This window comes from Chiloscyllium punctatum, chromosome 19 (genome assembly GCF_047496795.1).
Source record: "Chiloscyllium punctatum isolate Juve2018m chromosome 19, sChiPun1.3, whole genome shotgun sequence".
Lineage (NCBI taxonomy): Eukaryota > Metazoa > Chordata > Chondrichthyes > Orectolobiformes > Hemiscylliidae > Chiloscyllium > Chiloscyllium punctatum.
The window spans coordinates 86,487,265-86,511,815 of NC_092757.1; the positions used below are offsets into that span (position 1 = coordinate 86,487,265).

The 24,551-nt window shown below is 44.9% G+C and overlaps 1 protein-coding gene across 1 annotated transcript in view; it reads right to left on the reverse strand.

Annotated features, from left to right (window-relative positions):
- LOC140491570 (multidrug and toxin extrusion protein 1-like) overlaps positions 1–24,551 on the reverse strand; it is a 55,804-nt gene that overhangs the window by 9,857 nt on the left and 21,396 nt on the right. The window contains exons 4-12 of the mRNA XM_072589960.1: positions 22,695–22,763; positions 19,894–20,042; positions 18,308–18,350; positions 14,017–14,061; positions 11,708–11,805; positions 11,491–11,588; positions 10,755–10,868; positions 10,414–10,481; positions 9,040–9,148 (exon numbers count right to left, since the gene is read on the reverse strand). Of these exons, the coding sequence (XP_072446061.1) occupies positions 9,040–9,148; positions 10,414–10,481; positions 10,755–10,868; positions 11,491–11,588; positions 11,708–11,805; positions 14,017–14,061; positions 18,308–18,350; positions 19,894–20,042; positions 22,695–22,763 (793 nt within the window). The remainder of the gene's footprint in view (positions 1–9,039; positions 9,149–10,413; positions 10,482–10,754; positions 10,869–11,490; positions 11,589–11,707; positions 11,806–14,016; positions 14,062–18,307; positions 18,351–19,893; positions 20,043–22,694; positions 22,764–24,551) is intronic.

Sequence of the window (24,551 nt, forward strand, 5' to 3'; positions counted from 1 at the left end):
TCACTGTCTACAACTCCTCCGACTTTTGTATCATCCGCAAACTTGCTCACCCAACCTTCTAACCCTTCCTCCAGGTCATTTATAAAAATGACAAACAGCAATGGTCCCAAAACAGATCCTTGCGGAACACCGCTAGTGACGGCACTCCAAGATGAACCTTTGCCATAAACTACTACCCTCTGTCTTCTTCCAGCCAGCCAATTCCTAATCCAAACCTCCAGCTTACCCTCAATGCCATATCTCTGTATTTTCTGCAGTAGCCTACCATGGGGGACCTTATCAAACGCCTTACTAAAATCCATATATACCACATCTACCGCTTTCCCCTCATCTACCTCCTTAGTCACCTTCTCAAAGAATTCAATAAGGTTTGTGAGGCACGACCTGCCCTTCACAAAACCATGCTCTCAAAGAAGAAAAAAATAGAAAATGATCACATAGTCAATGAGTTCCACCTGGCTCCAATCACTACATAAAATATTAATTAAAAACCAAAACGTCAGGAAAGCTAAGCAAACCAGGCAGCAACTGTGGAGGGAGAAAGAAAATCAATGTTTCAGATTGGTGACAATTCATTGGGACTGACAAAGAATAAGGATGGAACAGATTTGAAAGCTGAAGGAATACAGTCAGGAAAAAGAAACTGTGAGGACGGAAGGAAAGGGAATTTCTGTGTCAGGGTTGGAGACAGGAGAATCCTTTTTATCAACCATTAGTCTGCAATTAACCTCCAGGCCTGGCTTCACAAACAAACAGAAACTTGTTTGGTCTGTCCTTTTCCTTTAACCACAAGTCGTTCACAACGTTCAAAGGTCATCCTTCACTCACAATTCCCAATTGACAGTTCCAAACCAAAATTGATAAAAGAATAAAAATAAATATTTCAAAAAATCAGTGAGGGTTCTAACTGATACTGTTCCTCCATCTTGTCTTAAAATGTGTAGTTTCTTTGTGAGGTCTATCTTGGCAGCTAAATGGGTTTATGTTTATTTTAGGCTTTAGTGACCCAGTAAGGTGCACAATCATACTCAAGGTTAGTGTTAGAAATTTCCGGAGCTTTATTTTAAGCTTAAGGAATATACCCATAGTTTAGAGAGAATTTTTTTTTCAATTTGTTTTAGGTCCAGTTCTGCAATGTCCTTCCATGGACACACACACACAGACAGACACACACAGACACACAGACACATATTATATATGTTCTAGTCTAGGAGCTAAAGGTGTTAGAGAAAGAGGTTTTGACATGAGTACTGTACAAGGATTGTTGTTGTGTCCTGTATAAGGGATTAACTTTAATTTTCGGGTTGTTTTAGAACTTGTAAAGGAATGAATTATACTTGAACTTTGTTTAAAACTCTTTGAATTAGTGTTACATGCATAAATATGAGTTTATTGTGTTTCTTTTTCATTTCTTTTGTTTAATAAACGTTAGCTTTACTTTTGAAACAAAATCTGCCACTTTGAGTTATTGTATTTCAGTGACATACCCCCTGGTTAAAACCAAAGCAAAATAAAATATGATTTATCAAGCTGGATCTCAGTCTGGGATCTGACTTTTCCAGCAACAACATGAGTTGGAATCGTCACAGTGTTTTCAAAGGAATGTCCAGCACAGCATTAAGAACAGCTGCTCTGGAGAAAGAAAATGTCCCTGAGTTGTGACTTCAATTCCCAGTCTAGAAAACCAGATAATCCTTCCCTGCAGCTTGCATATAACTGAGATTAACCTTTCTCAGCTTCAAATAACCTCTTCAGGGTTTATTCAAAAGCTTCTGGTCTGAACCTATTTGATATTCCTTGTTCTAAGTTATGTTTACTACCTCCTCTCTTCCATTGATTGAACCAGTCATATTCACCCAAGGGCTGCTGGAGAACAGCCTTAACCAGAAATTAAGAGAAAAAACAACTTTATTTTTAAACTGTGTGTCCCCTAAGCTTAAAAAAATGTAAGACCAAAAGTTTCTAACAGGAATCATGATGCACCATTGTTTATCTTGTCAGATGTAAACCCTCTTAATGTACAAGGAGAAAGTGAGGACTGCAGATGCTGGAGATCAGAGCTGAAAATGTGTTGCTGGAAAAGCGCAGCAGGTCAGGCAGCATCCATGGAACAGGAGAATCGACGTTTTGGGCATGAGCCCTTCTTCAGGAATGAGGAAAGCGTGCCAAGCAGGCTAAGATAAAAGGTAGGGAGGAGGGACTTGGGGGAGAGGCGTTGGAAATGCAATAGGTGGAAGGAGGTCAAGGTGAGGGCGATAGGCCGGAGTGGGGGTGGGGGCGGAGAGGTCAGGAAGAAGATTGCAGGTTAGGAAGGCGGTGCTGAGTTCGAGGGTTGGGACTGAGACAAGGTGGGGGGAGGGGAAATGAGGAAACTGGAGAAATCCAGTGGGAAGTGGAGGAGATGCGGTGGAGAGCATCGTCGACCACGTCTGGGGGGAAATTGCGGTCTTTGAAGAAGGAGGCCATCTGGGTTGTTTAGTATTGGAACTGGTCCTCCTGGGAGCAGATGCGGCAGAGACGAAGGAATTGGGAATATGGGATGGTGTTTTTGCAGGGGGCAGGGTTGAAGGAGGTGTAGTCTAGGTAGCTGTGGGAGACGGTCAGTTTATAGTAAATGTCCATGTTGATTCGGTCGCCCGAGATAGAAATGGAGAGGTCTAGGAAGGGGAGGGGGGAGTCTGAGACGGTCCAGGTGAATTTGAGGTCGGGGTGTAAGGTGTTGGTAAAGTGGATGAACTGTTCAACCTCCTTGTGGGAGCACGAGGCAGCACCGATACAGTCATCGATGTAGCGGAGGAAAAGGTGCGGGGTGGTGCCAGTGTAGCTGCGGAAGATGGACTGTTCCACATATCCTACGCAGAGGCAGGCATAGCTGGGGCCCATACGGGTGCCCATGGCTACTCCTTTGGTTTGGACTAAGTGGGAGGATTGGAAAGAGAGGTCGCTTTGGTTTGAAGGAAGTGGGAGGATTGGAGACCGCAATTTCCCCTCAGACCTGGTTGACGATGCTCTCCATTGCATTTCCTCCATTTCCCACTCCTCAGCCCTTGAGCCCCGCCCCTCCAATCGCCACCAGGACAGAACCCCACTGGTCCTCACCTACCATCCCACCAACCTCCATATACATCAAATCATCTCTCGTCATTTCCACCACCTCCGAACGGACCCCACCACCAGGGATATATTTCCCTCCCCTCCCCACCCCTATCAGCGATCCAAAAAGACCACTCCCTGCGTGACTCCCTCGTCTGGTCCACACCTCACACCAACCCAACCTCCACTCCCGGCACCTTCCCCTGCAATCACAAGAAATGCAAAACTTGCGCCTACACCTCCCTCCCCCTTACTTCCCTCCAAGGCCCCAAGGGATCCTTCCATATCAGTCACAAATTCACCTGCACCTCCACACACATCATTTACTGCATCCGCTGCACCCGATGTGGTCTCCTCTATATTGGGGAGACAGACCGCCTACTTGCGGAACATTTCAGAGAACACCTCTGGGACACGCATCAACCAACCCAACCGCCCCGTGGCTCAACACTTCAACTCCCCCTCCCACTCCACCAAGGACATGCAGGTCCTTCGACTCCTCCATTGCCAGACCATCGCAACACGACGGTTGGAGGAAGAGTGCCTCATCTTCCGCCTAGGAACCCTCCAACCACAAGGGATGAACTCAGATTTCTCCAGTTTCCTCATTTCCCCTCCCCCCACCTTGTCTCAGTCCCAACCCTCGAACTCAACACCACCTTCCTAACCTGCAATCTTCTTCCTGACCTCTCCGCCCCCACCCCCACCCCCACCCCCACTCCGGCCTATCGCCCTCACCTTGACCTCCTTCCACCTATCGCATTTCCAACGCCCCTCCCCCAAGTCCCTCCTCCCTACCTTTTATCTTAGCCTGCTGGACACACTTTCCTCATTCCTGAAGAAGGGCTCATGCCCAAAATGTCGATTCTCCTGCTCCTTGGATGCTGCCTGACCTGCTGCGCTTTTCCAGCAACACATTTTCAGCTCTTAATGTACAGTAAAGTTCATTAGTTCTGAAAAATATATCTCTATCCAGTTGCTTTAAAAGAAATCACCATGACTACAGAAATACTGATAAGTTAATCATTACACCCTTCATTTGCACAGGGAAATGAATATATCACAAACTCAAAATTCAAACATGCAAACATTGAGAGAATTGAGATTATAACATCATTTTAAGGATCCATCACTGCATCTACCAGGGCATGACACAGCTTCAGTCATAGTTTGGAATGAATTAGCTGATCTGGGCTAGGGATTGGCTGGGAGTGGGGATTGTGTGGGGTGGTAGAAATTATTCAATTGGTCTCAGTGTCCCAGTGTGAGGCAGAGTGAGAGGGAGTGGAATATATCCAGGATTTCATTTATCCTCAGCTTTCCATTGAGATCTTAGTCCAGTCATTTCCGACTTCTCCATTACACAGTCAGTAGGAGAGGTCTCTGATGATGGTTTTATTCAGTTTGCAATTCCATTAACAATTCTCCAATAATGAAGCAGCCTACACAAGGATCTGGATAACAGCCAGCCTTGACCTGGTAAATGACAGGTAATGTTTACACCACAGAGGTGCCAGGTTAATCACTATCTCAAGGATAGGACTTCCAGCCAGGTCCCTGTGACCTTTGGTGGCAAGACCATTGCTGAAAGTTTCTATAATTATGTGTCTGGGTAATGACGAACTTCCAGGAACCAATGTTAAAACCTTGGTTCGAAGAACATAGCAGTGAGTGGGTTACCTGGTTATTAAAGTCTCTCCATTATCTGCTCAAATCAAGGGTGTGATCGAACACTTACCAGTCCCCAGGTATAGCCACAACAACACTCAGCACCTTCTAATACTTGATTGTTCCCCTGGTGTCAGACTCAACTCTCACCATTTTCACTGTTTCTACATTGTGACTGCAATGTGTAGAATCTGGGCAATATAGCAAGATGCTGGTGTTACTCAGCAGTGTCTCCACCTCCTGCTGCTGCTGCCACAGACAGGGACACCATCACCAGCAAATGGCCATCCAACTCTCACACCATCCTGGCTTGAACTTTGTCATAGTCACTGGGTCAGAATCCAGGGTTTCCTGTTGAACATCATTGTGGCAGCCCCAACACTTTCCCAGGGAAACTACGAGGACGAAATGCAATGGCGACTGTGATATTGCAATCCTAGAACTAGTAGACTGTTTTTAAATGCTTCGTGGAAATGTCTTGTGTGTAGACATGAGGCTAGGACAGAATTGGGCTCAGCGATGATAAATCCTGCAGTCAAATAGCTCACACCAATTACTGTCCTGGCTCATAAACAAAGAAGGACCAATTTGGGAAGGTAATGGAGGATGCTGAGACCCGGAAACCTGTATCTCAGACAGGAGCTCGACCCTCTGGGTGGACGTAAAAGGTGAGAGCATTTAATCGATTGTGAGGATTACGTTATTTGATTATTCACAATTTAGTGAGTTCTGTAGTTACACTGCACAGATGTCAGCTTGGTACTTTCTATTTAAGACAGCGAGATGACCTGTCATGTTCTCGTAAATGAAGGGCTCCAACTTAGTCAGTCAGTCATGGTCAAGAGAACGTGAGGACTGCAGATGCTGGAGATCAGAGGCGAGAGTGTGGTGCTGGAAAAGCACAGCAGGTCAGGCAGCATCTGAGGAGCAGGAGAGTCGATGTTTCAGGCTTAAGCCCTTCATCAGGTATGGTGGGGAGAAGGGATTGCTGAGAGATAAATAGGAAGAGAGCTGTGGGACTGGGGGAAGGGTTCTGGGAAGGTGATCGGTAACTGAGGGTGAGGGGTAATGGTGATGGTTTGGAATGGAGGGTGAAGCCGATGGGTGGGAAGGATGATGGACAGGTAGGACAGGTCAAGAGGAGGGTTGGATCTGGGATGAGGTAGGGGAGGGGGAAATCAGGTAACTGGTGAAATCAATGTTGATCCCATGTGGTTGGAGGGTCCCAAGGCAGAAGATGAGCCGTTATTCCTCCAGACATTGGGTGGCTTTGATTTGGAGGAGGCCCAGGACTGGCATGTCCTTGGGGGAGTGGGAAGGAGAGTTGATGTGGTTGGCCACAGGGTGGTGAGGTTGGTTGGTGCATGTGTACCAGAGCTGTTCCCTGAAACGTTCCACAGCTATGTCACCGTCAATCACAGTCAGTCCAGTCACCGTCAGTCCAGTCACCGTCAGTCACCGTCAGTCCAGTCACCGTCAGTCACAGTCAGTCCAGTCACCGTCAGTCACAGTCAGTCCAGTCACCGTCAGTCACAGTCAGTCCAGTCACCGTCAGTCACAGACAGTCCAGCCTCCGTCAGTCACAGACAGTCCAGCCTCCGTCAGTCACAGACAGTCCAGCCTCCGTCAGTCACAGACAGTCCAGCCTCCGTCAGTCACAGACAGTCCAGCCTCCGTCAGTCACCGTCAGTCACCGTCAGTCACCGTCAGTCACCGTCAGTCCAGCCTCCGTCAGTCACAGACAGTCCAGTCACCGTCAGTCACAGTCAGTCCAGTCACCGTCAGTCACAGTCAGTCCAGTCACAGTCAGTCCAGTCACCGTCAGTCACAGTCAGTCCAGTCACCGTCAGTCACAGTCAGTCCAGCCTCCGTCAGTCACAGACAGTCCAGTCACCGTCAGTCACAGTCAGTCCAGCCTCCGTCAGTCACAGACAGTCCAGCCTCCGTCAGTCACAGACAGTCCAGTCACCGTCAGTCACAGACAGTCCAGCCTCCGTCAGTCACAGACAGTCCAGTCACCGTCAGTCACCGTCAGTCACCGTCAGTCACCGTCAGTCACCGTCAGTCACAGTCAGTCACAGTCAGTCACAGTCAGTCCAGCCTCCGTCAGTCACAGTCAGTCCAGTCACCGTCAGTCACCGTCAGTCACAGTCACTCACCGTCAGTCACAGTCAGTCCAGCCTCCGTCAGTCACAGTCAGTCCAGTCACCGTCACTCACCGTCAGTCACAGTCAGTCCAGCCTCCGTCAGTCACAGTCAGTCCAGTCACCGTCACTCACAGACAGTCCAGCCTCCGTCAGTCACAGACAGTCCAGTCACCGTCAGTCACAGTCAGTCCAGTCACCGTCAGTCACAGTCAGTCCAGTCACCGTCAGTCACAGTCAGTCACAGTCAGTCCAGTCACCGTCAGTCACAGTCAGTCCAGTCACCGTCAGTCACAGTCAGTCACAGTCAGTCCAGTCACCGTCAGTCACAGACAGTCCAGTCACCGTCAGTCACCGTCAGTCCAGTCACCGTCAGTCACAGTCACTCACCGTCAGTCACAGTCAGTCCAGCCTCCGTCAGTCACAGACAGTCCAGTCACCGTCAGTCACAGTCAGTCCAGCCTCCGTCAGTCACAGACAGTCCAGTCACCGTCAGTCACCGTCAGTCACCGTCAGTCACCGTCAGTCACAGTCAGTCCAGCCTCCGTCAGTCACAGTCAGTCCAGTCACCGTCACTCACCGTCACTCACCGTCACTCACCGTCACTCACCGTCACTCACCGTCACTCACCGTCAGTCCAGCCTCCGTCAGTCACAGTCAGTCCAGTCACCGTCACTCACCGTCAGTCACAGTCAGTCCAGCCTCCGTCAGTCACAGTCAGTCCAGTCACCGTCACTCACAGTCAGTCCAGCCTCCGTCAGTCACAGACAGTCCAGTCACCGTCAGTCACAGTCAGTCCAGTCACCGTCACTCACCGTCAGTCACAGTCAGTCCAGCCTCCGTCAGTCACAGACAGTCCAGTCACCGTCAGTCCAGCCTCCGTCAGTCACAGACAGTCCAGTCACCGTCAGTCCAGCCTCCGTCAGTCACAGTCAGTCCAGTCACCGTCACTCACCGTCAGTCACAGACAGTCCAGTCACCGTCAGTCACAGACAGTCCAGTCACCGTCAGTCACAGTCAGTCCAGTCACCGTCAGTCACCGTCAGTCACAGACAGTCCAGTCACCGTCAGTCACAGACAGTCCAGTCACCGTCAGTCACAGACAGTCCAGTCACCGTCAGTCACAGACAGTCCAGTCACCGTCAGTCACCGTCAGTCACAGTCAGTCCAGCCTCCGTCAGTCACAGTCAGTCCAGTCACCGTCACTCACCGTCAGTCACAGTCAGTCCAGCCTCCGTCAGTCACAGTCAGTCCAGTCACCGTCACTCACAGTCAGTCCAGCCTCCGTCAGTCACAGACAGTCACCGTCAGTCACCGTCAGTCCAGTCAGTCACCGTCAGTCACCGTCAGTCCAGTCAGTCACAGTCAGTCACAGTCAGTCACAGTCAGTCACAGTCAGTCACCGTCAGTCACCGTCAGTCACAGTCAGTCCAGCCTCCGTCAGTCACAGACAGTCCAGCCTCCGTCAGTCACAGACAGTCCAGCCTCCGTCAGTCACAGACAGTCCAGTCACCGTCAGTCACAGACAGTCCAGTCACCGTCAGTCACAGACAGTCCAGTCACCGTCAGTCACCGTCAGTCACAGTCAGTCCAGCCTCCGTCAGTCACAGTCAGTCCAGTCACCGTCACTCACCGTCAGTCACAGTCAGTCCAGCCTCCGTCAGTCACAGTCAGTCCAGTCACCGTCACTCACAGTCAGTCCAGCCTCAGACAGTCACCGTCAGTCACCGTCAGTCACCGTCAGTCCAGTCACTCACCGTCAGTCCAGTCAGTCACAGTCAGTCACAGTCAGTCACAGTCAGTCACAGTCAGTCACAGTCAGTCACAGTCAGTCAGTCACCGTCAGTCACCGTCAGTCACCGTCAGTCACAGACAGTCCAGCCTCCGTCAGTCACAGACAGTCCAGCCTCCGTCAGTCACAGACAGTCCAGCCTCCGTCAGTCACAGACAGTCCAGCCTCCGTCAGTCCAGTCACCGTCAGTCCAGTCACCGTCAGTCACAGTCGAGTCACTGTCAAACAGTCACAATTAAACGATCAGTTAGTCAGTTAATTAATAAAAGCCTAAACACATGTGTATATCTTCCGTGAGCTAACATATGGAATCCCTTATCAGTTTAAATTGCAGAGACTCACCAATGCATAATAAAGCGATTTTTGCATAGTTTACAGCCTGTTGTGGATTACTGGCACCCAGTGCATTCCCCACATGAATAGTTGCAGACACACCGTACCCTACAGAGAGCTGCAAAGCAAGAACAGCAATAGTTAATTGTGTACTATTCTCTTCCCTCCAACATAATCGGAAAGGAACTGCTCTGTCAATGAACTGGCTTCAGTGATGTGTATTGTGCACTAGCACAGGGATCATATGGAGGACAGTCATACATTACCAATTGTCCATGGACTAAAATTTGGGAATCACCATTTTAATTTGATCTTAGATTCAGATAAATGTTTGGCGCAACATTGTGGGCCAAAGGGCCTGTACTGTCCTGTGCTGTTCTATGTTCCAAGATTTGGAGATGCCGGTGTTGGACTGGGGGGTACAAAGTTAAAAATCACACAACACCAGGTTATAGTCCAACAGGTTTAATTAGAAGCACTAGCTTTCGGAGTGTCGCTCCTTCATCAGGTGATAGTGGAGGGCTCAATCTTAACACAGAATTTATAGCAAAAATAAAAATTAGTAAATTGTGTGATTTCTAACTATGTTCCAAGACACTGTTTAAAACTCCCACATTTTGACAAAGCTCCTGGTCAATTGTCCTGATATCTCTTTAACAAATAATGATGGATATTGCTCCTGTGGGGTCTATTGGGAAATACACTTTCTAAAAATATTATTATGCTGAAGAGTGAAGGGAGGTACTAGGAAGTTCTTTCACTTTAGCGTCTCGATGACTGGTTGAAAATGATGTGAATGATCCAGATGGGTGCCAGTTAGATGCTGTTAAAGCCCTAGGGTTATTTCAGTGCTACCTCTTTATCCAGACATGAAGGACAAAGCAGTTAGGTTACAAGAAACACGGAGAGGGCTATTGGAACATGGAGTTCTATAACGTAAAGAGCTATTGACAGAGAGGAAGAAGCCATAACCTAATTTAAACTGGAATTGTATAAGTATTAGAAAAAGAAGAACATAAAACAATATGATGGAGGGGGAAGCAATCTGATTAGTGAAGATTTCAGGAGCTGAAGAGCTCGACCCACTGCAGACAAAATGTGCTGAATGGTCTCCTTTGCATACCTTTTGGTGGCTCTTCAGGTATACAGTTATCAAGAACAAATTCATTCAGGTATACAGTTATCAATAACAAATTCATTCAGGTATACAGTTATCAATAACAAATTAATTCAGGTACAGGTAAAAAAGGAAAAACTTCAGCCTTAATTTGGTGCCTTAGCCACGTTGGAAAGAGGACTTTTCTTCCCTTTTTGAATTATTGCTTTAGTTAAAAACGCTGTTAAGCATGTAAGTAATATACTTTGACAGAATTTCATCCTCACCCTGTACGCTATTGTGATAATCTGAAAAATAATAGACTGGGCTCCAAGTTGAACTTCATTAATTAACCCTGCAAGCAAGAAAGAACAAATAGAAAATTCAACTTTATTAAAGCAACCTAACATTTGCAGAGACAAAGAAAAAATGTGGAATAAACATTTCAACAGAAGGCAAACCAATTTCTTGTGTTTTTGTTTTGTCTTGGGAGTGAACGCCCACATCGAGTTACCCTCCAATCATTGTCTCTACCTCTACCCTCCTGTAATATTACCAATTTATTACTGCGCCTCTAATGTAGTGGAAGGTATGATTTTTTTCTTTAGCAATGAGGTAGTTTATTTACCTACAAGGAACATGCCAATATGAAAAGACCACCATTCGATACACATCATGACCATGCTGGGAACTGCCAGCCGTAGAAAGGGACCCCATTCCTGCAGGCAGTCAGTGGACCATCCTACAGAGACAACAACGGAGTTACTAACACAGCACAGAAAGCACCTGAGAAGCGCATATACAGAAAGGAAGATAGGGCAGACCAAAAATAAAGCACATTATTATCATCCAACTCAACTCAGTTTTCAAACTGACCCTGAGGATTTTCCTCTGGCTCCTTTAGCCATAAAATGTGTCACTGTTAGGGGTGATTATATAATGTGTGAGGAACAGCACTCACAGGGAGTGCTTCATGGAAATTATAGCAGCGCAGTTCTGTAGGGATACATTTGCCCGGGATCCCCTCCATGGTCTGTAGTCTGTTGACTTTCCCTGTCGAGACTCAAACAGGAAACGTGGTCCATGGTTGGCAAGAAGTTGGCAGCATCCAGAGGAATGTAACAGAGCATGAAACAGGAAAGGGAGGGTAGAACCAGAGACAGAAAATAGGAAACTGATCAATAAATAAGGAGCTTCAAGCAAGTGGGAGTTTTACAAGGAGAGAGAATCAGAAACCCTGTCCAATGTTTCTCTTCATAGGTTTCATTGGGAAGGGGAATTGGACAAAGTGTATATCTGGTGGACAATTGGATATTGTCCATTTCATATCATTGCCCAAAGTGTGATATTCCCCCAAGTCCTACCTTCCCAAGTCTTCTCATGCAACCTTTTCCATCGAATGTATACAAATAGGAAAATCACTTGACAGTACTGAGAAGCCACATTCGCAGCTGCTGAGCCCCTGGAAAAAAGCAAGATGTTTGCAAAAATAAAGGCAGTTTCAAATAATGTCTACATCATCACTCCACAACACTTTCATTGAACAGATTCTCTTTGAAACAAAAGGTTTATGCTACTTACGGCACTCCTAGCATCAGCACAAATAGCAAGAGGTAATTGATGACAGTATTGAAGATGTTAGTTAAGAAACCAATGATAATCTGAGGCAGGATGATCCCCTGGGAACAAAACAATACAGTTATTCATGGAATTGCTCACCAGTACACCAATAACATGGTGCCAAGATGGAGGGAAGACAGACTGCAATTGTTCTCCCATTGCCAATGTTTGTGATACCTTTCCCTCCTCCAAAATCAAGTGAATAACTTCAGCCTCATTTAGATCAGACCCATTGCTGGAACATCTGTGATTGTAGGTGTGGACAAATTGGCAGCACAGTGTGAGCATTGCTGCCTTACAGCACCGGAACCCGAGTTCAATTCCACCTTCGGGCAACTGTGGAGTTTGTACAATCTCCTTGTGTCTGTGTGGTTTCCTCTGCGTGCTCTGGTCTTGCCCATGGTCCAAACTTGTGCAGGTCAGGTGGACTGGCTACACTAACTTGCACATAGTGTGCAGGCTGGGTGGATTAGCCATGAGAAATGCAGGGTTGAAGGGATAGAAGGTCTGGGTGGGATGCTCTTCCGAGTGTGGACTCGATGGGCTGAATAGTCTCCTTCCACACTATAGGGAGTCTGTGAAATTGCCCACATTTGCAGTTGAATCACCAAATGTAAGTGCTTCAGGGAGCTACTCTACCTATCATTGTGGTTTCCAGAGTGCAGGAGATTTTAATTCACTGATTTCAGACAATAGGCTGCTATGTCGCTGATATGCAAGACCTTCAACATCCCCCCCATTTCAGACTGTCCAAGTTAGTTTCAACAATAGAACAAACCAACAACAAGGGAATGTCTGAATTCTTCCTTTGAGGGTTTGTACCTTAATGGGTGCATGTGTGCATGCTATTGGCAACTATAAGTCTTAGAGCTCACCACCAATTAACCACACCGGTCATGTCAGCACCATGAAGACAAGGCAAATTGGACAATGGGTCAGCAATTCTCTCAAATCCTCTCCAGAGTCTGAATGTCTTGAATCTAGTGGAATATTGAATAAGTGCTTTATTTGTTTCTCTAGACTCAGCTTCTACCTGCGTTAGCACTGGCAACACGTAAAGGTAGCAGCTGTATGTATGCATCTATAGGATCCGTAGCATCTGTAGGATGCATTGCAGATACACATCCAGCTTCTGTTTGATAGAACAGCCATAGCAATGTCTCTGCCATAAAAACAAACACTAGGATAACAACATAATGGGAAGACCATCCTGTGCACCCTTCCTTTCGCCCCACACCATCCTGAAGAGTTGGTCCTTCATTGTCCTGGGGGTCAATAGCTTCGAATTTCCGTCCTCAAGGAAGCACAGGCACTACACAGACTGCAAGAAAAGACTTACCGTCATCTCAGTGTGGGCATTGAATGTGTTTTTTTTAAACTATTGCTCATGTCCTGAGAGCAAACTGAAAGAAGGTCAGACGTCAGCCAATGGGAGAATTGAGCATCAAAATGTTAATGCTGAGGGGTTTCTTCCGACAATCAGCTGGAAACTGATAAACTAACTTAAAAAATACAAAGATACACTGTAGTAATTTTACATTCATAGTCTCAGTGACAATCTGTCGAAGCAGAGCAAGACGGAAACCAGCTGATGTTTAACCCTTTATTTCCGTGGAATGAAAATTAAGCAGTTTCGAGATTCACATTCAACTCCACCATGATTACTGTGCTGGCAAAGGAAGCGGTAATATTCCCATTCAATCCCTTTGGGCTGGGAAACCACGGATATTCATTTAGCCACAATTTTGAGGGGATTAGTACTGACACATTTAAGGTAAAAGCAGATAAGCCAATTCAATTGAAAAGCACTGAAGGATACGTTGATCACGTTAAATGAAGCTTCCCATTTGACATAAAGATTACATACTGGCCCAGAAATCTTTTTAGGTTTAGTCACCTTTTATCCAATTTGCTCATGAAATGATTTGAATCAACTGCTGAATTGCAATTGGTCAACAGGAAATCAAAACCAATGGCTCCCTAATGATATTGTATTGTGATCTATTAGAGAAGTCACCATAGACCTCCTGGACCATGGGGCTGCTGTCTCATTGGACAGGGGTGTCTGGCGCTGGTTTAACCTAAAGGCCATCACACCTTGGGCGAGGGGAGAGGTTGAGAAGGAGAGTTCTTCATGGTAACCTCAGCCAGTGTGAGAATTGAACCCATACAGTTGGTGTCTCTCTGTATTACAAACCAGCCATCCAAGTTAAACAACCCCTTATTTATTAAAGTAATTTCATCCACACTCCCACATTAATTGAGTTTACCTGGTTCTGAAGGTATTTGACCTCTAAGGTATAAAGAAACGCTGCCTAAGAAAGAATATTGAAAATAGTTAGGATCGGACAATGTGTCCATCACTGTTGAAATGGTAAAGAAATCTAGACTCATACTCCTTTGAAGTTTTGAACCAGAACTGCTTTGGAAATATGCCCAATGGTCCAAGCTATAGCAGCCTAGAACTTGAAAAGTCCAAATACACATTACTGATTCTGTTCGCCGAGCTGGGAATTTGTGTTGCAGACATTTCGTCCCCTGTCTAGGTGACATCCTCAGTGCTTGGGAGCCTCCTGTGAAGCGCTTCCGGCATTTATAGTGATTTGTATCTGCCGCTTCCGGTTGTCAGTTCCAGCTGTCCGCTGCAGTGGTCGGTATATTGGGTCCAGGTCGATGTGGACACAGAAGCGCTTCACAGGAGGCTCCCAAGCACTGAGGATGTCACCTAGACAGGGGACGAAACGTTTGCAACACAAATTCCCAGCTCGGCGAACAGAACCACAACAACGAGCACCCGAACTACAAATCTTCTCCCAAACTTTGAACACATTACTGAGCTAGTTAGCACTTTTACTTGTTGGTCAGCAGGTTGTGGCTTCAAGTCCCATTTTAGAAACTCAAACACAAGAATCAAGGCTGACATACTTAGTGCAGCTGAGAGAGTGCTACACTATCTGGCTTTCAGATAAATCAGCAGACCAAGGATAAATTAACAACTCTACTATAATTAGCCTCAGGGAAGAGTGATCATGATTATGATGAAACTTTATGTCAAGTTTGAACGCAATGTTGTGAAACTTGAATTTTAGATGAAGCTTAAACTGAGACAAAGTAAACCATATGAGGTGAAAGTTAGCCAAGTTAGATTTAGGAATTAATTTGAAATACCTGATGGTAGGGTCACCAATGACAAACATTTAAAGAATTAGCTCAGAATGCAGAAAGATCATACTAAAACATGAAACCCTCATAGGCAAAGTGTTGCAAACATAGAAAACAAGTTAAAAGTAGATTTTTTTTTTAAGGAAGAGGCTTCAAGTCAGTGGGAAAAGAAAAATATACACACAGAAAGCAGTGATTAAAGAATTTCAAACTGCAGTGGGACCGCATATGTACTGGGAGTAGTGTAGAGATATTTGTGTAAGTTATCTTCGCTGTATTGACTATTTCAAATGAAATTCATTGTTTTGGCTGCAATATCATTTGCATAATTCATTACTGTTGAGTTGGGATTGGATTGTCATGGCAAAGGTTTCACGTTGTCAGACTATGTCCATCAGGTGGTGACTCATTTCGTTCTGATATTTTCCTAATCAATCTGTTCAGAGATGTTCAGACACACCTTTGGAGCTGTGGGACATGAACCTGGGCCTCCTGGCTGACAGGTAGGGATACTGCCATTGCATGTTGCTGGGAGTATGAGGGATAGAAATGGCAAGATTAGGGTACCATGGATGACAGGTGAAATTGTGAGACTAGCTAAGAGGAAAAACAAACCATACATAAGGTCTACGCGACTGAAAACAGATGAAGCTTTGGAAGAATATCGGGAAAATAGGACCAATCTGAAATGAGGAAATAAAAGGGCTAAAAGGAGCCATGAAATATCTTTAGCAAACAGGGTTAAGGAAAATCCCAAAGCCTTTTATTCGTATATGAGGAGTAAAAGGGTAACCAGAGAAAGGGTTGGCCCACTCAAGGACAAAAGAGCAAAGTTATACGTCGAGTCAGAGAAAATAGGTGAGATTCTTAAGGAGTACTTTGCGTTAGTATTCACCAAGGAGAAGACCTGACTGATGTTGAGGTTCGGGGTAGATGTTTGATTACTCTCAGTCAATTTGGCATAAGGAGGGAGGAGTGTTGGATATTCTAAAAGGCATTAAAGTGGACAAGTCCCCAGGTCCGGATGGGATCTATCCCAGATTACTGAGGGAGGCAAGAGAGGAAATAGCTGGCGCCTTAACAGATGTCTTTGCAGCATGCTTGAGCATGGGTGAGGTCCAGGAGGACTGGAAATTTGCTAACGTCCCCTTGTTTAAGAAAGATAGCAAGGATAGACTGGTGAGCTTGGCATCAATGGTAGGGAAGCTGCTGAAGAATATATGGAGGGATAGGATCTATTCCCATTTGGAAAAAAAAGGACTCACCAGTGATAGGCAACATGGCTTTGAGCAGGGTAGTTAATGTTTTACCAACTTAATTGAATTCTTTGAGGAAGTGACAAATTGATTGATGAGGAAAGGGCTGTAGATGTCATATACATGGACTTTAGTAAGGCATTTGATAAGATTCCCCATAGTAGGCTGATGGAGAAAGTGAAGTTGCATGGGGTCCAGGGTGTACTAGCTAGAGGGATAGAAAACTGGTTGGGCAACAGGAGACTGAAAGTAGTAGTGGAAGGGAGTTTCTCAAAATGGAGAACTGTGACCAGTGGTGTCCTGCAGGGATCCGTGCTGGAACTACTGTTGTTTGTGGTCTACATAAATAATCTGGAGGAAGGTGTTGGTGGTCTGATTAGCAAGTTTGCAGATGACACTAAGATTGGAGCAACAGATTGTGAAGAGAACTGTCAGAGAATACAGCAGAATATAGATAGATTGGAGAGTTGGGCAAAGAAATGGCAGATGGAGTTCAATCTGGGCAAGTGCAAGGTGATATATTTTGGAAGATCAAATGCTAGACTGCATCATATGGTAAATGGAAATGTCCTGGAGAAAATTGATGTACAGTGAGATCTGAGTGTTCCCTGAAGGTGGCAATGCAGGTCAGTGGAGTGGTCATGAAGGCATAGGGCATTGGATGTGGTATTCAGTACAAGAGTTGGAGGTCATGTTACAGATGTATAAGACTTTGGTTCAGCCACATTTAGAATTCTGTGTATAGCTGTGGTCGCCACATTACCAAAAGGATGTGGACGCTTTGGAGAGGGTGCAGAGGAGGTTCATCAGGATGTTGCCTGGTATGGAGGATGCTAGCTATAAAGAGAAATTGAGTAGATTAGGATTATTTTCATTAGAAAGAAGGAGTTTGAGGGATGACTTGATTGAAGTTTACAAAAGCATTAGAGATATTGACAAGGTGTATAGCAAGAAGCTTTCTCCCCAGAGTGGGGGACTCAATTACTAGGGATCATGAGTTCAAGGTGAGGGGGGAAAATTTAGGGGAGATATGTGTGGAAAGTTCTTTATGCAGAGGGTGGTGGGTGCCTGGAACGCGTTGCCAGCAGAGGTGGTAGAGGCAGGCATGACATTGTCATTTAAGATGTATCTAGACAGACACATGGATGGGCAGAGAGCAGAGGAATACAGCTCCTTAGAAAATAGGCGACAGGCTTAGATAGAGGATTTGGATTGGTGCAGGTTTGGAGGGCCGAAGGACCTGTCCCTGTGTTGTAATTTTCTTTGTTCTTTATTCTGCACCTCAAGAGCTCTCCCTACAGGGGGTGTAGCAGTTCGTGTTGGAGAAGGCAGTGGTGGAATGGGATTTATGCAAATCACAATGATGCAATAAGTAAGAGAGAAGTTACCAGCTGAGGATGAGAATGTGAAGCAAGAGGGGTTAGGCCCGACATTAGTGAGCTGTATTTGAGAACCTTCTATACAAAGGAGTGTTATGGTATCTAAGAAATCGAACAGCCTTCCTTAGAGTTATAAGCAAGCAGCCTCAGCATATGCACAAACTCATACCACCTTGAGATACTCCAGATCACCCTCTCAATGTGAATGTAACAGCATTGGTTTAAGGCACTGGATAAAACGTACAGCATCTCGGTGAAGTGCTGAAACTCTATAGCAAGTCTTTGGTTGGCTTAAGACGTCTTCCAGCACCAAGCCATGGGTTATCAGTCAAAGATAGTTTAATCAATATTACAACACATGTGGAGCAGATGAGACATGAACCTAGGCCTCCTATTCCAGAGATAGGGGTACTACCACTGTGCCACAAGAGATCTTATGGATCCAGCAGTTTTCTTTTACTGAACTCCAATTTCACCACCTGCCCTGGTGGATTTGGAATACAGATCTTTGGAATGTTACCTGACTCTGTAGATGACTAATCCAGTCACAATACCACACAGCCATCATCTCCCAAATAGGGCCAGCGGTCATTATGCCTCCCATTTGTGGCCTCCCCGACCTGACCAGATTGGTTTAATGGATCTATCCAGTTAGTCACAGGTGGACCCACTTTGCAGACTGTCTACATTTTGGGTGATGAATAACTTTTGCTGTCTATTGATCTGTCTGCTTGCGTGTTCGCTATTGATAACAATTTACTTACAGGAAGACCAGGGATGAATATCGTCACATAGCTTTGTGTTAACCTGCAAGAAAAATAAGTGATACTGTTCACCATAATCAAAACATAGAGCTTCGCCACCTCTCACCAATGGTAAATTCAAACTCTGTCATGAAGCACATATGAGTCAATGAGGCTGTAGGTAAGATCTACTACATTGTCGAGTCACAGTCAGACTGCTAGGCAAAACACAAAATGTTGCTTTGGAGATTGACCTGAGGCAACACTGATGTTTCTGCTGTTATTTAGTCTGGCACAACATTGGTCCAGGCAAGCAATTAACATTTGTTTTGTCGTCTAATGGGAACATACAAAAGAGGAGCAGCAGACCATTAAGCCCCTAGAGCCTGCTCTGCCATTCATTAAGATCATGGCTGATCTCTCTGCGTTTTGAATGCCACATTCCCATCTACTTCCATTGACTCCCTACTTAACAAAAATCTTTCAACTTTTATCTCAAACATATTCAATGGCCCAGCCTCAGAGGCTGAGGTCCAGAGGCACACAATGCTTTGGGAGAAGCAAATTCTCCTCATCTCTGTTCTGGCAGAGTGTTCCAACTTTTAAATCAGAGCCCTCTAGTTCTGGACTTACCCCACAAGAGGAAACATATGTTCCATCGTCCCTTTCTCAAGTTCTTTCAGGGTCGTATGCGTTTCCATCAAGTAACCCCTCACTCTTCTGAACTCTAGTGGGAATAATCCCTATCCATCCAACATTTCCTCATAAGACAAACCAATTTCCAAGTAACAATTTAATAAACCTCCTCTGAACCACCTCCAATACATTTGCATCCCTCCTTAAATAAGGAGACTTAAAACATACATAGTGCACGAGATGTGGTCTCACCAATGCCAAGTATAACTGAAACATAACAACGGTACTTTTAGGTTCAATTCCTCTTGTAGTGCAGGAAAGCATTCTCTTAGCCTTCCTGATTATGTGCTGTATCGGCATACTAACTTTTTCTGTTTCATGTATCAGGACATCTTAATCCCTCTACAACTCGGAATTCTGCAGTAATTCTCCCTTTAAATGATACACTTTATTTTAATTCTTCCTGCCAAAGTGTACAGCTTCCCATTTTATCACAATCTGCCAGATGTTTGCCCCCTTGCTCAGCCTATCCATATCCAGGCACAATCTCCTCATGTCTTCTTCACCACACACTTTCTTATCTAGCTTGGTGTTGTCTGCTAATTTAGTTACCATGGCTTCACTCTCCTGATTGAAGCTATTAGTGTAAACTGTAAATGACTTACAACATCCCATTAATATAGTCCAACAGGTTTATTTGAAATCACAAGCTTTCTGAGCGCTGCTCTTTCATCAGGTGAAGTGTCCCTTTATCTGACAAAGGACAGCACTCCGAAAGCTTTTGATTTAAAATAAATCCGTTGGACTATAACCTGGTGTCATGTGACTTCTGACTTTGTCCACCCCAGTCCAACACCAGCACCACCACATCGTTAATATATGTAGGGGAGCAAGTTCCTTCATTATGTGGCTGGTCAGGGTACCTGCAAGATGGAATAAAATTGCAAATGAGAAATGGACAAGGTTCTCACTTGGCTACTGCAGGAGACTGTTTGAAAGCCAATAAAATGTGCTCGATGTTGATGAAGAGAGCCCAGCAGGGGAAGCAGACGATCAGGAGAATGAGAATCCCTCTTTGGAGAATCACTCCAATTCGCTTCAGGTTCTTACTGCCATAGGTCTGAAAGTAAACATAAAGGATTTGTAAAAGTAAATTGGATCAATATTAACTGTTACATCACTATCAAATAGACAGTACTTTTCGATAATAACTGCAGCAACATTGCAAATCAAAAGATAATTAAAATAATTCTATCCCTTAACCAAAGCCGGATTAGAACGAATGTAAACCATTCCTGTTCATCACTTAACATGCGCTCAGAGTCAGAAAGTGTGGTGCTAGAAAAGCACAGCCAGTCAGGTAGCATCCGAGGAGCAGGAGAATCGCCGTTTTGAGCTCTTCATCAGGAATGTTGTTTATTGAAACCACAATGAATCTAAAACATATTATGTACACTTCAAGCAACTGCCTCTTTGTCGATACATTTCAAATACCTCTATTTAGACTTCAGCGTATAACCATCAGTCTAAACAGCTATCAGATTCTTTCTTAACTGCTAATCAACAAAACATTAACAGCTGAGGTGAGACCAGTCCAAATAGCCTCTCTTGGTTGGGGATAAGTGTTTGAAAGCCAAGTCCACATCATTTTAACTTGTCATTTCAGCATCTCTTAATTCTGTGTCCAAAGCCAGTTAGATTGTGTGCTAGCCATATCTATTCCTTTCGGTTTTTCAGAACACTGGTTATTATGTTCTCTTAAATTTCTTTCAAAGAATTTACTACAGGTGTTCCTGATTTGCAAATATCCGATTTATCAGCGCTCATATTTTTTTCTCACTTGCACAAGCATCCATTCCCTCCACCACTGACGCTCAGTCATGTGTATTATCTACAGGATGCACTGTACAAATTCATGAAAGATCCTCAGACACCACCTTCCAAATTGATGACCACTAGAAGGACAAGGACAGCAGATACATGGGAACATCACTACCTGCAAGTTCTCCTCAAAGCCACTCATTGGTGTGGGTCTGGAGTCACATGTAGGCCAAGCTGGGTGAGGATGAACATTCCTGATGAAGCGCTTAAACTTGAAACATCGACTCTCCTGCTCCTCGGATGCTGCCTGACCAGCACCACACTTTTTGACTCTGATCTCCATCATCTGCAGTCCTCACTTTCTCCTAGGTGAGGATGGTAGACCACCTTTCCTAAAGGACATTAGTGAGCCAAATAGGTTTTCCTGATAATCAGTAATAGCTCCATGGTCATCAGTAGATTCTTAATTCCAGACTTTTTTTATTCAATTCAAATTACACTATCAGCCGCGACAGTCCTCAGAACTTTAGCGGACTTTCTGGATTAATAGTCTACTGATTAAACCACCAGGCCATTGGCTCCCGAACTTATAAATGTGATCCCATACCCATAATTTTAAAGACTAGATGTATGAACATTTCTATACTTACAAACTTTGGCTTTATATTGCTCTGTATTGTGTTCCAATTTGCATATAAATCAACTCAAAGATGGACTCCAGAGTGGAACCCTTTCACAACCCAGAAACTAACTGTATCGGCTTTTTTGTTTGGTCCTTGTGTGTAGTTTTGGCCTCCTTATCTGAGGAAGAATGTTCTGGCTACAGAAGAATGCAGTAAAGCTTTCCCAGACTGATTCCCGGGTTGGCAGGACTGTTGTATGAGAAAATACTGGATCGGTTATGTATGTATTTACTGGAGTTCAGAAGAATGAAGGTGAATCTCATGGAATCCTATAAAATTCTAACAGGACTAGACAGGATAAACACAGGAAGGGCTTTCCCAATGACCAGGGAGTCCAGAACAAGGGGTCGCAGTCTCAGGATATGGGGTGGGCCATTTAGGATTGAGATGGGGAGGGTAGTGAGCCTGTGGAATTCACTGCCTAAGGAAACAGTTGAGGACAAAACATTGAATATTTTCAAGGAATTAGATATAAATCTTATGGCTAAAAGGATCAAAGGGTATGGGGAGAAAGCAGGAACGGGGGACTGAGTTAGACTATCAGTTATAATCATATTGTATGATGGAGTGATGGGCTGACTGGCCAACTTCTGCTCCTGTTTTGGATGTTTCTGTTTTACATCAACTCCAAAGCTGCAATTTATACTTATCATCCTGGCCTGTTAGTTCAGGACTCCTGGATTAATTTGACAAACATATGAATACACAGGGTATAGACAGACAAAGGCAGTGTAGAGCCAAACGGTCGTAGTTTCAAAAGGCACTGTGTGTTGGCACAGTTTTGATGGGCTGAAAGGCCTGTTCCTATGCTGTATTGTTCTTTGTTCTTTACTATCTATAACTCAGTATTGTTGAAGCCAGTTGGGGCAGACTTGAAATGACTAAGGTCAACACACTCAGGGCAGACCAGGGATTGTCTCAGCAGGTCTGGCAGCATCTGTAAGGAGAGAAAAGAGCTGACATTTCGAGTCTAACCTTGACAAAGGGTCAGTTAGACTCGAAACATCAGCTCTTTTCTCTCCTTACAGATGCTGCCAGACCTGCTGAGATTTTCCAGCATTTTCTCTTTTGGTTCCAGATTCCAGCATCTGCAGTAATTTGCTTTTTTTTAGACCAGGAATTGTATCTGATACTTCCTTGGAGCAAGCAGCTCACATTTGCACGGGTGTGGATTTTCCTAAAGCACAGAATTTAAAGCTTATTCTTCGATGATAACTGTTGAGAGGGCATCACTTTCCCTTGTACAATGTGCAGTTAGCTGCACCTACCTGAGATATGAACGTATCACACGCTGTAGACAATCCAACACCTATGGAGATACCTAATACAGTTACTGACTGTTCAAAAACAAAAATAGAAAGAAAGCATTTAGGAGGATCACCCTGGAGGAAACCAACATGTTTGCGATTTTTGAGAAGATATGTATCTCAGGTTGAGGTTCAAGTTGTAAGTTTGCTCGCTGAGCTAGAAGGTTTCGTCACCGTACTAGATAACATCATCAGTGAGCCTCCACTGAAGCACCGGTGTTAGTGACCCACTTTCTATTTGTGTATCTTGGTCTGTTGTCGTGGGTGATATCATTTCTGGTTCTTTTTCTCAGCGGTTGGTAAACGGGGTCCAAATCAAATGTGTTTATTGATGGAGTTCTGGTTTGAATGCTAGGCCTCTAGGAATTCCTGTGTGTGTCTCTGTTTAGCCTGTCCTAGGATGGATGTGTCATCCCAGTCAAATTAGTGTCCTTCTTTGTCTGTGTATAAGGATATTAGTGAGAGTTGGTCATGTCTTTTGGTGGCTAATTGGTATTCGTGTATCCTGGTGGCTAGTTTCCTACTCATCTGTCCAATGTAGTGTTTGTTATAGTCCTTGCAGGGTATTTTGTAAATGACATTTGTTTTGCTGGTTGTTAGTATAGGGTCCCTTAGGTTCATCAGTAGCTAGGTAAAAACAATGACTGCTGATGCTATGAACCAGAGTCTAGATTAGAGTGGTGCTGGAAGAGCACAGCAGATCAGGCAGTATCCGAGGAGCAGTAAAATCGACGTTTCGGGCAAAAGCCCTTCATCAGGAATACAGCTGTACTCCTGATGAAGGGCTTTTGCCCGAAACGTCGATTTTCCTGTTCCTCGGATGCTGCCTGAACTGCTGTGCTTTTCCAGCACCACTCTAATCTAGACTTCATCAGTAGCTGCCTGTTGGTAGGTTTGAGGGCTACCATGATGCCAAGGGGTTGGAGTAGTCTGGTAGTCATCTCGGAGATATCTTTGATGTACGTTAGTGTGGCTAGAGCTTCTGGGTGTGTTGAGTCTGCTTGTTTGGGTTTGTTGTTTAAGAATCAGCAGACAGACTAAGAAAAGCACCACTTTGACTGGGACGACACATCCATCCTGAGACAGGCTAAACAGAGACACACACGGCAATTCCGGGAGGCCTGGCATTCAAACCAGAATTCCATCCATAAACACATTGATTTGGACTCCATTTACCAACCTCTGAGAAAGCGAACTGGAAATGAGACCACCCACTTTAAGAGACCAAGAGACACAAATAGAAAGTGGGACATAACACCAGTGCTTCACCAGAGGCTCACTGATGATGGTACCTGGTACGGTGACGAAATGTCTGAAAACAAACCTTCCAGCTCAGCGAGCAAACTTACAACCGGAAGCTGATATGCTACAGCATAAAACAGAGTTTATATCCAAATATTTATATAGGGTCATAGAGATGTACAGCAGGGAAACAGACCCTTCGGTCCAAACTGTCTATGCCGACCAGATATCCCAACCCAATCTAGTCCCACCTGCCAGCACCCGGCCCATATCCCTCCAAACCCTTCCTATTCATCCAGATGCCTTCTAAATGTTGCAATCATACCATATAAATGAATAGATGACCATGGTGATTTAGTTTTTGTTCTTTATTCTTTCTCTGCAAACAAATTGAAGGCGAGTGGGAGTAAAGCTTTTTCACACACTGAGTAGGTAGGGAACGGAATGCACTGCCAGGAAACGTGGTGGAGGCAGGTTCAACTCAGGCATGTAAGAAGATAATTATGTGGATTGTAATGGCACGCAGGGAAAAGAGGGAATGACAGGAAATTGGCACTAGGTATTAGAACCAACACA